The sequence below is a fragment of the Caretta caretta genome, chromosome 1, assembly GCF_965140235.1.
Source record: "Caretta caretta isolate rCarCar2 chromosome 1, rCarCar1.hap1, whole genome shotgun sequence".
NCBI classification, from domain to species: Eukaryota; Metazoa; Chordata; order Testudines; family Cheloniidae; genus Caretta; species Caretta caretta.
The window spans coordinates 344,658,508-344,675,350 of NC_134206.1; the positions used below are offsets into that span (position 1 = coordinate 344,658,508).

The following is a 16,843-nucleotide window of genomic DNA, read 5'->3' on the forward strand; positions in this document are numbered from 1 at the left end:
GGGGCGGATTACACCCATCTGTAACATATCCTGGATCTTCCATTCTATAGCAGTTTTAGCTTGAGGAGACACCCAGTAAGGTTGGACTCTAATTGGGTGAGCATAACCTGTGTCAATGGAGTGGTATGCCCGTTCAGTCAGTCCTGGGGTGGCTGAGAACGTTGGCGCATACCTAGTGCACAGCTCCTTGATCTGCTGTCACTGCATACGCCCAAGGGTCATGGAGAGGTTCACCTCTTCCCACCACCAGCACTTTTCCCTTCGTAGTAGACACCTTCAGGCCACTCAGCGTCGTCTCCTCCCTGGGCTGTAAACTGACAAACCTTTAATTCTCTGGAATAAAAGGGCTTTAGAGAATGAATATGGTACACCTTAGGCTTTTGGTTGGAGGTGGGGAATGCTATGAGATAATTAACAGCTCCCAGGCGCTCCTGGACCGTGAATGGCCCTTCCCACGATGCTTCCATTTTATGGGCCTGGAGCGCCTTTAAGACCATGACCTGGTCTCCTACTTTGAAGAAACACTCTCTGGCATGTTTATCATACCAGGCTTTTTGCTCTTTTTGAGCATCCGGTAAGTTTTCTCTAGCAAGGGCTAAAGAGGTTCGGAGGGTGTTTTGTAGGTTGGTTACACAGTCCAGAATGTTAGTTCCTGGAGAAGGTGTAAATCCCTCCCATTGCTGCTTCACCAACTGTAATGGCCCCTTAACCTCAAGGCCATATACAAGTTCAAATGGGGAAAACCCTAAACTGGGATGTGGTACAGCTCTGTAGGCAAAGAGCAACTGCTGCAACACTAGGTCCCAATCATTGGAGTGCTCATTTACGAATTTACGTATCATGGCCCCCAAAGTTCCATTAAACTTCTCCACCATGCCATTTGTTTGACGGTGGTAAGGAGTGGCAACCAAGTGATTTACCCCATGAGCTTCCCAAAGGTTTTCCATAGTTCCTGCCAGGAAATTAGTCCCTGCATCTGTGAGGCTGTCGGAGGGCCAACCTACCCTGGCAAAAATGTCTGCTAGTGCCTGGCACACACTTTTAGCCCTGGTGTTGCTTAGAGCTACTGCTTCCGGTCATCGGGTGGCAAAATCCATGAAAGTCAGTATGTACTGCTTTCCTCTTGGTGTCTTTTTCCGAAAAGGACCCAGAATATCCACAGCTACTCGCTGAAATGGAACTTCAATGATGGGGAGTGGCTGGAGAGGGGCTTTGACCTGGTCTTGGGGTTTCCCCACTCTTTGGCATACCTCACAAGACCGGACATAGGTAGAAACATCCTTGCCCATTCCCTCCCAGTGGAATGACCCCCCCAAACGGTCTTTGGTCCTGTTCAGCCCAGCATGGCCACTAGGGTGATCATGGGATAAGCTCAAGAGCTTGGCCCGGTATTTAGTTGGAACTACCAACTGTCTCTGAGGATGCCAGTCTTTCTGGTGTCCACCAGAAAGAGTTTTCTTGTATAAAAGTCCTCTTTCTACAACAAACCTGGATCAATTAGAAGAGCTGAGAGGCGGTGGGTTGCTCCGTGCCGCCGTCCAAGCTCTCTGGAGGCTTTCATCTGCTTCCTGTTCGGTCTGGAACTGTTCCCTTGATGCTGGAGACATCAGTTCCTCATTGGATTGTGGACCTATGCTTGGTCCCTCTGGGAGTGATGTAGGGGATGGGGCTGTTTCCGTTGACTGTGAACTGCTTTCTGCTGGAGCACTATGTTGGGATTCAGGCTCCGGCTGAGCCTCTTGTGTAGGGTTATCGGCTGCTGCCGGTTCAGGTTCGGTGGGGCCCTCTGGTGTTGAGGTTGCAAGTACTGGATTCAGTGCTGGCAATGGGTCTGGTGTTGGTTGTTCGGCTGGTTCCGGTTCTGGGATTGGTTCCGTCTGGCTCTCTGGGACTGGATCCACTACTGCTGTTGCAGACATTGGCCTGGGGTCAGGGTCCATCACCTCTGACCGGATCCTGATAGAAGTTTCCGGAACAGAGCTAGGCCTTACGGCTTGTTTAGCCTGGCTACGGGTGACTATTCCCACCCTCTTGGCCCGCTTCACATGATTGGCCAAGTCTTCCCCCAACAGCATGGGGATGGGACAATCATCATAGACCGCAAAAGTCCACGTTCCTGACCAGCCCTGGTACTGGACAGGCAACTTGGCTGTAGGCAAATTGAAAGAGTTGGACTTGAAGGGTTGAATCATCACTTGGATCTCTGGGTTGATTAAATTGGGGTCCACTAAGGAAGCATGGATAGCTGATACTTGTGCTCCGGTGTCCCTCCACGCGGTGACCTTCTTCCCGCCCACACTCACAGTTTCCGTCCGCTCCAAGGGTATCTGGGGGTTATCTGGGCCTGCGGACCTCTGGTGTGATCCCGGTGCAATGAACCTTAATCTGTTAGGGTTCTTGGGGCAGTTGGCCTTTACATGCCCCAGCTCGTTACATTTAAAACATCGTCCAGCTGACGGGTCACTGGGGCGAGGTGGGTTGCTGGAGAACGGGGTGGTGGGACGATAAGGGGTCTGGAGGGTTCTTTGGGAGGTATGTGGGGCTTTGGGCGGCCCCCGGTGATAGGGTGTGGTCTGGGGTTGTCCCTTCTGGTCTCCGCTCCCACTGCGACCAGTTTTCTTCTTCTCGGCCACCTCCACCCGTCTGGCTCCAATCTCTCCTGCCTCAATTACAGTTTTGGGCTTCCCATCTAGGATGTATCTTTCTATTTCCTCAGGAACACCCTCTAAGAATTGTTCCATTTGCATTAGGAAGGGCAAATTTACTGGAGATTCAACACTTGCTCCTGATATCCAGGCATCCCAATGTTTCACAATGTGGTAGGCATGTCGGGTAAATGACACGTCTGGTTTCCACCTTAGGGCTCTGAACCTCTGACGAGAATGCTCGGGTGTTATCCCCATTCTGACTCTCGCCTTGGATTTAAACAGTTCATACTTGTTCATGTGTTCTTTAGGCATTTCAGCTGCCACCTCAGCTAAGGGTCCACTGAGCTGCGGCCTCAGCTCTACCATGTATTGGTCAGTAGAGATGTTGTACCCAAGGCAGGCCCTTTCGAAGTTTTCTAGGAAGGCCTCAGTATCATCGCCTGCCTTGTAGGTGGGGAACTTTCTGGGATGGGGAGTGGTACCTGGAGAAGGATTGCTAGGGTTTGTTGGTATATTCTGCTGAGCCTTTATCTTCTCCATCTCCTCCACATGCTTCCTCTCTTTTTCCTTCTCTTCCAGTTCTTTGGCCATTGCCTCCATTTCTTTGGCCCTTGCCTCCATAGCTCTCCTGTGAGCAGCCGCTTGGTGTTGTTCTGCCTCTTTCGCTGCCTCCCTTTCTTTGTCCTTCTCCTCCTTCTTCAGCCGCATGAGTTCTATCTGTCTTTCATGTTCCCTTTGTTTTTCCTCAGCCTGAAATCTGGCTAATTCCAGCTTTTGTCGAGCCGTGGATTTTGTCATTCTAACCTCTCTGTTTTTAACTAACTTTACACCCGAGGTTTAGAAATAAACAAACAAAACTTGGCTGTAAAATTTTGCTGTGCTGGAATAGAATACCTATTCTCTGATAGTGATTGTCAGCCTACAGAAAAAGACAATTCCCTTGTCTCTGCTCTGGCCCCAAATCAAAGCAAAAAACCTCCAACTACTTGGAAACCTGCTTACCAGCAGCCTAAAGGGAAAAAAAATTCCTTTTCAAACTTGTGCTCCTTGTAAAAAATCAAAATCTTAAAAAAAAAAACCCTGCCACTTTTGTCTCCAGGCAAATGGGTAGAACACCCCCCCCCCCCCATTTACTTTTAGGGGGGAAAAAAAACTCTGGGTTGGAAGACTGTGAATTTCCCTGCAGGAGTTAAGTACCCTGCCTCCAGGCAAAGAAAACCTGCAATTCACAAAGATAATCCCCTTTTGTCTCTGCTTGGCCACAAAGCAGAGAAAAAACAAGCTGCTTTCAGTTTCAGCTGCTTTCTGGACTTCCTTTCCAAAGGAAAAAAAAATTTCCTTTTTAAAATCTGTATTTCTAGTTCAAAAAAATCTCAGCTAGATCTCAAAATGATTTCAGGTTAATCCCACCACTCTGCCACCATGTCAAGGTTCCTTCCCCACTCTGAACGCTAGGGTACAGATGTGGGGACCTGCATGAAAACCTCCTAAGCTTATCTTTACCAGCTTAGGTCAAAAATTCCCCAAGGTACAAAATATTCCACCCTTTGGATTGGCCGCTACTACCACCAAACAAATACTGGTTACTGGGGAAGAGCTGTTTGGAAACATCTTTCCCCCCAAAATACTTCCCAAAACCTTGTACCCCTCTTCCTGGACAAGGTTTGGTAAAAAGCCTCACCAATTTGCCTAGGTGACTACAGACCCCGACCCTTGGATCTGAGAACAATGAAAAAGCATTCAGTTTTCTTACAAGAAGACTTTTAATAGAAATAGGAGTAAATAGAAGTAAAGAAATCCCCTCTGTAAAATGTGGATGGTAGATACCTTACAGGGTAATTAGATTCAAAGCATAGAGAATCCCTCTAGGCAAAACCTTAAGTTACAAAAAAGATACACAGACAGAAATAGTTATTCTATTCAGCACAATTCTTTTCTCAGCCATTTAAAGAAATCATAATCTAACGCATACCTAGCTAGATTACTTACTAAAAGTTCTAAGACTCCATTCCTGTTCTATCCCTTACAAAAGCAGCATATAGACACAGACCCTTTGTTTCTCTCCCTCCTCCCAGCTTTTGAAAGTATCTTGTCTCCTCATTGGTCATTTTCGTCAGGTGCCAGCGAGGTTACCTTTAGCTTCTTAACCCTTTACAGGTGAGAGGAGTTTTCCTCTGGCCAGGAGGGATTTTAAAGGGGTTTACCCTTCCCTTTATATTTATGACACAAGAGTTCCCCCAAAAACACATAAGTCCCCTGCATGGCCAATGTCGGGAGGAAGGTAAAGGAGTGGGGAAGATTTGGGGTCCTGGGGCAAAGTGGAGGGTCTGGAGGAAGGAGTAGGGGACTGAGAATGCAGTGGAGATTATCTGGAGGCCAGGATAGCTAGTATGACAGCAGGGTATTTGCCTGGTTGTAGGGCAGAAGGTACATCGGGAGTCTGGTACTTGCTAGAGAACATGACACCAACTGCTCCTGTCCCCCCGTGGTTGGCTGGAGTTGGCTCCCCGCTCTGGGGTTGCACTGCTCAAGTTTGTCCCAAACCCTAATGTGGAGCTAGCTGAGCCAAATTTTTGTGAGTGGCATTGCAACCTGGCACATGGGATCACAATGCAATTTATTCAATTTGGCATCATGATGGGTGGGGGACTGAGCCAAACCGGAGCAGTGGTGCAACCCCATACCCCAGATCACAATGCCCTGAGCGGGGAGCTGAGGCCAGAGAGCCCTGCAACCCTTTGGCAAATTTGACAGTTTTGGGTTGCGACCCACAGTTGGTAGAACCTGATCAAATGAAGCTATCTAGTGGGTTAGGGCCCCATCCTAAGAGGCAGCTGCACCAGCCACTCAGTGGAAAGTGGAGAGACCATTAAAGGGAGCCCCCGCTGATCTGGAACAGATATTCTGGGTGTCATTTTCCATCCAGCCTGGGTTTTATCATCATTTCCTGTACCCTGAAAATGTAGTTCTCTAAAGGAGAGCACCGTGTTATTGGCACCTTGGACTGGATTTTCCCATGGTCGCTTTCTATCTGGGCTGGGATTTCATTTCCCTTGGTCACGGGGGGTAAGCCCTTTAACACTCCTCCTCCACCCTCATTTTTAATTATTTTCCTTGTTTATAATTCCATTACCTTATGCGAAGCTTGTGATTTATATCAGGGTGACTGAGAGCAGGATCAGGCCCCACATCATTAGTTTACTTCTGCAGTGATTCTTTCAGCTTCCAAACCAACTATGAGATGGCAGAACCTAGGAACAATGCACAGGACGGGGGGAGGTAATCAAACATGCGATCCCCCATTTGTAGTAATGGAAATAATCTAGTGCCCTAACCATATGGCCATCGTTCCTCCCTGGCTGTCTAAAATCAAAGTTATTCAAAGCCCTCGAGTCATTTACTATTACCCTAATGGACCTTTTTTCTCTTTGCAGGGAAGTGCCCCGCCCCACACTACATTGAGTTTGCTGAGATTATCATTGACAGGGTCATGCTGGGCAGCAAGGGGCGATACAAGTGTGAAGATGGCTATAAAAGGACAATTGGGGAGAGTAATTTAATTGTCTGTATTAATGATACTGGGCTCATTCGCTGGACCACAAAAACTTCTGTATGTACACGTAAGTAATTATCATCCTTCCTGCTAGGTCTAACCACATCTCCTATATGCACAGGCAATTTTCAACTGATTTAGCTTTTATAGTGGCCACACAACACTGTGCTAATGAATTATGTTTTGTATTGTTACTTCTCCCAGGCAAACCCACCACCCAGATATTGACTCCCACTGACAATACAAAACTTAATATACATAGAAGTGTGTACAATGAAATTTAAAAAAGGGTTCTTTTTATTATTTCTATTTAATAAACATTTCCTGCAGAGCTGGAAACACCACAGGGTTGAGCTAGTGCATAAGAAAAGGAAAGTAAAACAGACTCTAACCAGAAAGTGAAACTGACCAATTTAGAGTCAGGCTGCAAGCTGAAAGAACAGGAGGACTTGTGGCACCTTAGAGACTAACAAATTTATTTGAGCATAAGCTTTCGTGAGCTACAGCTCACTTCATCGGATGCATTCAGTGGAAAATACAGTGGGGAGATTTGTTACTCTCTAAGGTGCCACAAGTCCTCCTTTTCTTTTTGCGGATACAGACTAACACGATTGCTACTCTGAAACCTACAAGTTGAGTGAATAGAAGGAGTGGAACCACACAGCTTACACAGTGAAAGACATATGGTACCTGTCAGAGGACAAAGTTTCAGTCAGGAACAAAACAGAGATGGGCCCAGACCAAAACCGCAGCTCTGAACTTTGGGAAAATTTGGATCTGAATATGAATCCAAACTGCTCTTTATTTATCTGGGTGTTTATACAATGTTAACCATCCTAATTCCAGAGTGGCTCTGGTTCTCAGTCCCAGTTCTAGAATCAACATGCAGCATATCAGGGAAAATTTCCTTATGGTGGGAAGCTATTAATTTATTATTTGCTGATGGCTGACAGCAAACTCAGTCCTGAAAGGATCACAGAGAAAGATGTGGTTCCTGCCCCAAGAAGCTACCACGTCTAAAACCATACAAATCAAATGCAAACCTCACTAGCTGCCCAATACAGCTGGACCAGTGGGAGGAGGACTTGCTATTTCCTTATACCTTTCTCACACTGCTGCTGCTCTGGTTTAGTCTCTTCTGGCCACAGTAGAGCCTTCATGCCTCCTGACCTACTTAGCAGAGGTTTGGATGTTAATTTTGCTGGTTCCATGGGACCAGGGTCAGTGAGGCCACAATGGGTTTTCCTTGTCATGACTCCCTCCAACACCCTGCCCCCATCACCGACTCATTCTTCTTCAACAAAGAGCAAACTCCCTGATGCAATCTATTTCAATCTGCTCTGGTGGAGGAAACGTGTATCTGTCTCTGTGTACCCTGGGGCACACCCATGGTTCCAGTCTTCTTTGCTAGGAGCCCTGTGCTTCAGAAACGTGTTGGATGCTCCATTGTGGTCTGTGGTTGTTGTTGTGTACACTCATAGACATCAGTAAGAATGGACAGTGGAGGCCATCACATGTGCTGACCCACATGCTGCTCTCCTGGAGTATGGGGGCACCTCCATTGATTTAAACTGAGATACACCAGGGCTGAATTTGTCCTGTTTTGTTGTACTTTAGAAGGGAAATGGATTTAGGGATGTCATCTCTGGAAAGGTAAATCACAGGCTTGTATAGCAAAGCCACCTGGGTGCCACATGCTTTTTCTTTATATCTAATCCTGTTATGCACAATTAACCAATACAGGAACACACCAAGTAAGGAAACCTTCAAACTAAGAATGGGGAATATTTAGGTTAAATATAAGGAAAGTTTCCTGGGATTGAAATATGGAACAGTCTCTCTATGTAGATAGTGGAAACCCTGCCACTTGCGACTTTTTAAACTAGACCCCACCAGAACATAGGAATTGCCAGATTGGATCAGACCAATGGTCTATCTAGTCCAGTAAACTGAGAGGGGCCAGACCCAGATGCTTCAGAGGAAGGTCTAAGAAGGCATATATGGAATACTCTGAATTATATGGAGGCAGATTATGCGCTGTAAGGAACAACCCTGTACTGGCAGGGGTTGGCCTACGCAATCAAATGGGGCTTTTCCATTTATGATTCTATAGAATATCAGCTTCTCTTACAGAAAAAAACACTAAGCTTAATCTTCTCCATAGGGGTCTCCATGGCTACTTCACAGCAGTCAGAAAGAAAACCACAGAGCAGTGCACCTGAGAATCCAGTCACCATAGTGCCATCTGACACAGCAGGTACCACTCATTAATTACTGTAACATATTTCTCCTATTGACTTCCATGGGAGAAGAAAAAGTCCAATGTTGAGTATTTTCAAAATCCCACCCTTTAATGTTTTCTATTAGATTTTGTCATCTTTGATTCAGACAGAGTGGTTATAAATCCCACTTGCTAGGAGCAGTTGTTACTGTGTGATCAAATGGCAGTATTTTTCATATTGCCCCAAAGAATTGGGAGAGGCTGTTTTTCTCCAGGTAGGCCCATGTTGTGCCTTTGCAAATCTCGCTGATGTGATAATAGCCACAGTGGGATAAAAATAGCACCTAGCTAACTGTCTGCCTCCTTTGGATTTCATAGGTTATTGTGGGATACCCAGCCCTGTGGAACATGCCACACCTACGATGACACATTATGCCGTAGGTCAGGAACTGCATTACAAGTGTCTGAGAGGTTATGATGCTCGACCCCCAACCTCTGATATCAGCACATGTAAGGAAGAGAGTGGGAAAATCTTCTGGACAAGGCTAAGTCTGCTGTGCACTAATGACAGCAAGAGTGGAGAAGAGATGACACAACCAATTCCAATAACAGGTAGGATGGGGTGCTCTGGCACTGACTAGTCCTTGATGAATGAGGTGTTAGATCCAGCTCAGATTCATTCCCCTTTGTGCAGGTACCAGCCATCTCCAGCTGGCTGTGCCTCAGTGCCTCAGGTGTAGGGAAATATGGGGACTCCTCAGAGCTTCTGACTGGGATGTGGAAACCACCCCTGGGAAAGGGAAGAGGAAATGCCATGCTGCAGTGTAGTGTTGGGTTTCTTTCACCTTAGGCACATGGCTACCAGCAAAAGTAAAGATCAGTTTGGGGCTAGGTTGTGCCTGACCCTTGTGCAGACCCAGTTTCTCCAGACACGCGACTGCCAGACAAGGGAAAAAGTCTCCTTATCGTAGATGAGGTCTCCAAACCCGCAATCCAGCAGCATTAACTGCTACTTCTCAGAGCAAATCCACCATCCCACAACACACTGACACTAGGTCACGCACGTGAAAGCTTCAGAAAATGATGTCTCATCTGAGCCCCTCTTGTAGCACTGGGGGTTTAGGGACTTCAGTGGGCTGTAGGCAGATCTATATACGGTCTTTATACAGTCCCCCTTACCATAGTATCCGAGCACCTCACAGTCTGTCACGTGTTTATCCCCACTACACCCCTATGAAGCAGGGCAGTACTATGGCCTCCATTTTACAAATGGGGAACTGAGGCACACAGAGGTTAAGGCCCAGATCTATAATTGATTTCTGTGGAAGTTAGGAGTCTAAGTACCGTTATGAATCTAGGCCTAAGTCATTTGCCTCATGTCACATAAGAAGCCTGTAGCAGAACAGGGAATTGAATCTTGGTTTCCTAATGTCTAAGTCGGAGGCCTAATGGCTGGACCATCCTTCCTCTCCAAGCTGACATGGAATAATACTGAGCCTCTTGGTGAGATCGATCCCAGTTCACTGGATGCTGCAGTTTACGTCGCATCCATGTATAACTGGCAGTAGACTGGGCACACTCTCAGGCTGGAAGTGTTGATTGGTTGTTTAAAAAGCAAACATGGCAATTATAACATCTCTGTGTGATGAAAGTGAGCTCTCAGATGCAAGTGCCCACCTCAGCACGGCTCTGATTTGCATGAATGACCAACCCTCATTGGAAGCAATACATCAATAATTAAACAACAGGAATTTCTCTCTTTTTAGATACATCAGAACCATCCCATGTCCCACCAGTGATGCTTCATGTCTGCACAGGTACACCAGGTTCAGCTCATCCATGGATGATATTTCTCCCTGCTTTAGGACAGTCACATTTCCCCTTTAAATTTGTGACTCCCCTTAAGGGACCCGGCACACTAAACAACAGGAATTTCTCTCTTTTTAGCTACATCAGAGCTGCCCCATGTCCCATCGGTGATGTTGCCTGTCACAGGTACACCAGGCTCAGCTCATTCATTGGTGGTATTTCTCCCTCCTTTAGGACAGTCACTTTCCCCCTTTAAATTTTTGACTTCCCTTAAGGGACCCAGCACAATCAGAACTAAGGAACATTTTGCACCACACAATAATCACCTACTATTCTGTGACAGATGTAAACCCCAAAGAAGGACATACATTGTTCAGGGTGGTAAAAGGGGGCATAAGCATTTAAGCCACTTCGGGTGGAAACTTTAGCACCTAAAGGAGTTAGGTGCCCGAGTCCCATTGAAAATCAATTTGCTGAGAACTGACAGTGAACTTGGCTCTATAAGGATCACAGAGAAAGGTGCAGCTCTCACCCATGAAGCCAGTACCCCTAAAACTATACAAATCAAACCGAAACTGTGTCAGCCAAGAACTAGATTGTAAGGTGTTTGGGACAGGAACTGTCTCTCACTATGTGTATGTATGGGTTCTGGTCTCAGCTGGGACCTCTGGGTGCTACTATGGGTACTACCCATAATAAGTAATAAGTGGGAGTGATGGAATGAAATTAAATGAACAGAGTAAATAGCATCACAAATATTTCCCATGATAGAGGCATTTGTATCCCAAGGCTATTTTACAATGGCTTCGCCATAACTGCAGTGGTGAATGCTCTTAATATGGATCTCTCTGGCCCTTCTGTCGGAGCTCTGCAGGAGGGCTGAGTAAACAGCGCTGTCATGGTGCTGGGATACAGCTAGCTCTCTCTTTCTTTATAGTGCAGGGAGGCGAGTTCCTATCCCTTTCCTGACATCTATTTCTCTAAATTAACTTTGGGGAAACTGCTATTTTCTTTCGAACCATGCTAATCACTCTGCAGTGTTTCAGACAATATCATCTGCTAACAGATTTGATTTTTTGTGTCTCCTCAAAAGTTGCTGTCTCTACTGTCTTCCCAATCATTTTCATCCTTTTGGGGTGGATCATCGTACCGAAACTATGGTAAGTAGCCTGGCATAGAAGGAATGAGATAATTGAATCTAAACAATCCCTAGCATGCATGGAGTTATTAGCCACATCACTCCATACGCAGCATAGGCAGGATTCATTGATGTATTCTTTTTATTACATAAATGATTAACTATATTAAATAAAGGCACAATGAAAAAAATCAGGATTAACATTTCTAAGCTTGAAATGGGCACATAAAACTGCTTACTCTGTGACTCTTGGAAATGAGTCTGTGAGGCAGAGGTGTCAATAGGGGAATAAGTTGTCTAATAATGAGTGGACAACATTGCTAAGAGGTAAATGAGGTCTGATTGGTGCAAATACATTGGATTTAAGATGGATTTCACAACATTGATATAACAGGCATCACAGAAACTTGGTGGAATGATGACAATCAATAGGACACTATAATACCAGGACACAAAATATATAGGAGTGACAGGATAGGTCATGCTGGTGTGGGAGTGGCACTATCAGGTGCTGGATCTAGGGGTGCTGGGGATGTGGCAGCACCCCCTGGCTTGACGTGGTTTCCATCATATACAGGGTTTACAGTTCGGTTCAATGGCTCTCAGCACCCCCACTGTACACATTGTTCCAGCATTCCTGGGCTCTATGTATGAAAGAACGTATAGAGTCAAATATAGTAAAAATCTTAAATGAATCAAACTGTACCATAGAATCTCTATGGATAGAAATTCCATGCTTGAATAATAAGAGTATAGCAATAGGAGTATATTACCGACCTGCTGACCAAGATGTTGATGGTAACTGTGAAATGCCCAGGGAGATTAGAAAAACTATAAAAACATAAACTCAATACTGGGTTTCAGCTATCACCATATTGACTGGGTACATGTCACCTCAGGACAAGATACAGCAATAAAGTTTTAGACACCATTCATGACTGCTTCTTAGAGCAGCTATTCCTGGAACCCACAGGGGAGAGGCAATTCTTGATTTAGTCCTAAGTGGATCACAGCTCCAAGTGGTAAATATAGCTGAACCGCTTGGTAATAGCAACCAGAGTATAATTAAATTGGGGCAAATACTAAAGAAGCCCACCACAGCAGGCCTGGCCTTCAGAAATGGGAACTACACAAAAATGATGTAGCTAGTTAAATGGAAATTAAAAGGACAAGTCACAAGAGTGAAATGACTTGCAAGCTGCATGAAAACTTTTTAAAAACACCATAATAGAGGCTGAAATTAAATGCACAGCCCAAATTAAATGCATTCCCCAAATTAAAAAGAACAGTAAGAATACCAAAAAAATGCCACCCTGGCTAAACAACAGAGTAAAAGAAGCGGTTAGAGGCAAAAAGGCCTCCTTTAAGGTTTGAAAGTCAAATACTACTGAGGAAAATAGAAAGGAGCATAAACTCTGGCAAGTCAAGTATAAAAGTATAATTAGACAGGTAAAAAAAGAATTTGAAGAGGAACTAGCAAAAGATACAGAAACTAACAGCAAAAAAATTTTTTTAAGTGCATCAGAAACAGGAAGCCTGCCAAACAACTGGTGGGGCCACTGGACAATCAAGGTGCTAAAGGGGCACTCAAAGAAGGCAATGCCATTGTGGAGAAGCTAAATGAATGTTACATATGTTTTCACTGCAGAGGCTGTGAGGGAGATTCCCACACCTGAGCCATTCTTTTTAGGTGACAAATCTGAGGAACTGTCCCAGATTCAGGTGTCAATAGAGGAGGTTTCAGAACAAATTGATAAATTAGACAGTAATAAGTCACCAGTAAGGCTGCGAGTTTGTCACAGAGGTCACAAAAGTCATGGATTCCGTGACTTCCTGTGACCTCCGTGACTTCTGCAGTGGCCAGTGCACCTGGCTCGGGGGCCACCTGAGCAGCTCAGGGAACCCCTGGGCCAGTCGTACCGGCCACTGCTGGGGCAGTCTTGGATGACGATGCTTATAAGATGATGGAATCAGTTGTTGTCAGTCGTGTTTCTTATCATCTGTATTTGGCGAGCAGGCTGTGCTCTTTCCTTTCCGAGGCAGGATCTCAGCAGTTCTCGGTGCCTTTTTCATCATTATTGCCTTGTGCCTAACATAGGGCGAGCACCATCAAACCATTCAGAAACAGCAGCCGGGCCTGTTTATTAAGCAGGCTCTTACACGGAAGGCACTTTGCCCCAGGGCTGCGTGGCCACTTCTGATCAATTTCCAGTTTAAAGCTTAAAATATTTGTTTCGATTTTTAAAATCATAATTGCGTATTTTAAATGAACGTTGCACCTGAGCTCCAAGGTTTTGTTTGCAAACAGATGGCTTCAATATCCACTCCCTTCTATCCTCTGCCAAGGAGCTTTCAGGGAGGTGCTGGATTCTAACCAAGGGCTGTTATTTTACTGTATTGCTGCAGGAGACGGAGGAGTTTTACAGAAGAAGTAAAGACTGAAAAGACAAAGTCCATTCTAATAACAGCAGCAAGAGTGGAAATGGAAAGTGAGGTGGAAGCTCACAGATTAAAATCCAATATGTGAAGGAAGTAGCAGATGTTTCACCTTAACACTCAAGCTGGATTGCAGTGGGACAGACTGGTTCCTGCCTAGAGCCAAGCTATCTGAGCTCTCAGTGCTCAGAAAAGATCTATAGCATACGGAATATGGGCTGTATTGTTATTAACAGACAAAGAACTTCTTTCACATTCATTTCAAGTTGCTGCTATGTATGTATCTTGAAGAACATTAGCGGTAAAAACCTAAACAATTAAAAGTATGGAAATCACCAGTTAAGGGCAAGTAAATACATATTCAAATATATTAATAGTTTATATAATCTCTTTTTAAAAAGGAACATGTGTAAAATGTCACATTGGATATTCCAGAAATAGCCTTCAATCTGCCCCTCTATCCCTGCCCAACCTGACACTGCTTACCAGAAATTCTCTTCATCTTCCTCTCTTATATCATATGTATTTCCAATATGGGCTATAAACTCTCACAAACTACGAGCCAGCACATGTGGTCCACAGGCCTAACCAGACAATATGGCCATTATTAGACAGAGACACCAATAGAGTCATAGAATATCAGGGTTGGAAGGGACCTCAGGAGGGTGTTGACTTTGTCTGTGGAGCAGTGCTCCCCAAACTGTGGGGCTCACCGCCCTACATGGGCGCAGAGGAACATTTTGGGGTGGCATGCAGCAAGTCCTGGGCCAGCCCTCACAGTGGGCGGGGAGGGAGTGCCACCTAGCCCCACTCTGACCCAAGCCCAGTTCCAGCTCCGGCCCCAGCTCTACTCCACCCCCTCCTCTGCCCCCAACCCAGCTCCAACCCCACTCCGCCTCCTGCTCCGCGCCCAGTTCCAGCCCCAGCTCCACTCCGCCCCCAGCCCAGCTGCGCCCTCATTCCCTCTCTGCCCCCAGGCCAGCTCTGCCTGTAGCCCCAGCTCCTCCCCCATCCCCAGTTCAGCCCCCAGCTCCACCTTCAGACCAAGCAGCTCTTCTCAGCCAACTGTGCAGTAATGAATGGGGGAAGCGGACAGATTCCGTTACTGGTAAGGGGGATGCAACAGGAAAAGTTTGGGCACCACTGTGGTACAGTGTATCAAGAAGTACTTGACAGCTCATTCTGCCAGAGTACTTGGGACCCTGGTATGCAGGGGCAGAATTCAGTTTGACTTTGGAATATACAAACTGACATGTACATTTATTCATGAGATCGTATGAACTGCAAGTGCATTTGAATATTTATCTACCTTCCCATAATTGTTCATTTCATACTACTGTAAACTACTAGAATCCTGGGGTGACTCCAAGAATAGAAACTACTGCATCCTGGCTCAGCTTTATACTCTGCACCACTGGTTTGTTAATTCGTTCAATTTTTTTTCTTGCTCAGTATTCTTGATAGTTATACTTCACATGGTTGACACTGAATCCTATTGGGATAGACCTAGCTCATTATATGAATACCTTTGTTGAGGTGGACAGCTAATTATCTAATCTCAGTGCATTATAGAATACTTGTACATACATTTTACCTTTAGATGCTATTATTTTGGGTGGGAAAAGGAGAAGTCATATATTTATGTCATAGGGTGGATTGTTCACACCCTTCAGCTGCTGCAAGGGCTCCGAGTCCTGGCAGATTGGGATACAATACACTGCCTTGTTTCTAAATTATCTGACCCTTTTGCTACTTATTCCTTGCAGCTCCCTAATATTTCCATTATACATTGCAGATGGTTCTGGCATCTATATGCCTGCTGGCAGTTGGTCCTGCTCTGCACGGCTGGTCCAGTGGGCTGTCCTGCTCCGAAAAACTCATTGGAGAAAATTAATCCTTCATCTGTCCTAAGGTGCACACTGTTATGGAGAGTTCTCCAAGAAATAACTGCACTGTTATATGTCCCCAACTGCCTTGAAGCTTGTCCACTCTTCCGCTTTCTGGCTGGCTCATGAGTTCCCTCTCAAGTCCTGTTACTTCTTTGTTTCTTGAAAGTGTACCTCTCAAGGTTGAAAGAGACAAGCTTTCGAGCTACACAGTGAGTTCTGCCTCAGATCTGGGAACAGTAATCAGTGTCACAGCTAAATACAAGGTGGAGCAGACAGTTAAGCATAAGGAGTTAACACATGTTGCAAGAGACCATTCAGAATGAAGTGGGCAATTAACACAACTGCAGTCATAGGACAAAAGAGGGTTAGCAGGGTACAGGTTGTTGTCATGAGAAATAAAACCAGAGTCCATGATTTTTGGTGTCTAGCTGAGGCTAGGTCTACACTGGCAATTGAACGACAAAACTTTTGTCTTTCAGAGGTGTTAACCTCGACCTCCCCGGCTCCCCCTCCCCCCCACCCCCGAAAGACAAAAGTTTTGCAGGCGACAAGCACCAGTGTGAACAGCGCTTTGTTGGCAGGAGCAGTCTCCCGCCAACCACGCAAACGCCACTCCGTGGGGGTGGAAGTGTTTTGTCGGCACGAGAGCTGACAAACAGCAGCTACACGGTGCGACTTTTAGTGGCACAGCTATAGCGACACAGCCGGGATGCTAAAAGCTGTGTAGTGTAGCCGTAGCCTGAATGTGAAGGCCAGGAAAGGGGATTCCCAGGTAAGCTCCCAGGTTTGACCTTTGAAGGTGCTATGCAGGTTTCCTGTGAGGATGAGGACTGATCGAGTGCCACTGCCCAGGGAGTGGCAGGGTAGGAATCATGGGTGGACTGGTTGGCTTATAGAATTTACCACTAAGTAAACATGGTTCACAATTTCTGACCAACTCTTCAATGTGACTATCAATTCCTGGCCACCATACCACTGTGCAACACCTTTGCTTCACACATACCACCCCAAGGGGCCCTTCGTGGGCAGTGGGCCAGCACTTCTCCCTGCATGGCCTTTGGTACTATCACCTGGGAGCCCCGAAGTAGACCATGATCAGCCCATGGTGGCAATTCTTGTCTCACATGAAAATAAGCCCCCAGATAATCT

General features: G+C 45.8%; 1 protein-coding gene across 2 annotated transcripts in view; it reads left to right on the top strand.

Annotated features, from left to right (window-relative positions):
• Positions 1 to 16,140, top strand: part of IL2RA (interleukin 2 receptor subunit alpha) — a 34,268-nt gene extending 18,128 nt beyond the window's left edge. Inside the window, exons 2-8 of one of the 2 annotated variants that reach the window (XM_075124956.1) lie at positions 6,083 to 6,268; positions 8,366 to 8,458; positions 8,801 to 9,034; positions 10,189 to 10,239; positions 10,370 to 10,417; positions 11,325 to 11,391; positions 13,776 to 16,140. In XM_075124956.1, coding sequence (XP_074981057.1) covers positions 6,083 to 6,268; positions 8,366 to 8,458; positions 8,801 to 9,034; positions 10,189 to 10,239; positions 10,370 to 10,417; positions 11,325 to 11,391; positions 13,776 to 13,896 — 800 coding nt within the window. In that variant the 3' untranslated portion in view covers positions 13,897 to 16,140. The remainder of the gene's footprint in view (positions 1 to 6,082; positions 6,269 to 8,365; positions 8,459 to 8,800; positions 9,035 to 10,188; positions 10,240 to 10,369; positions 10,418 to 11,324; positions 11,392 to 13,775) is intronic. The other variant, XM_075124959.1, reaches the window with a different exon arrangement.
• Positions 16,141 to 16,843: the final 703 nt, after the last annotated feature.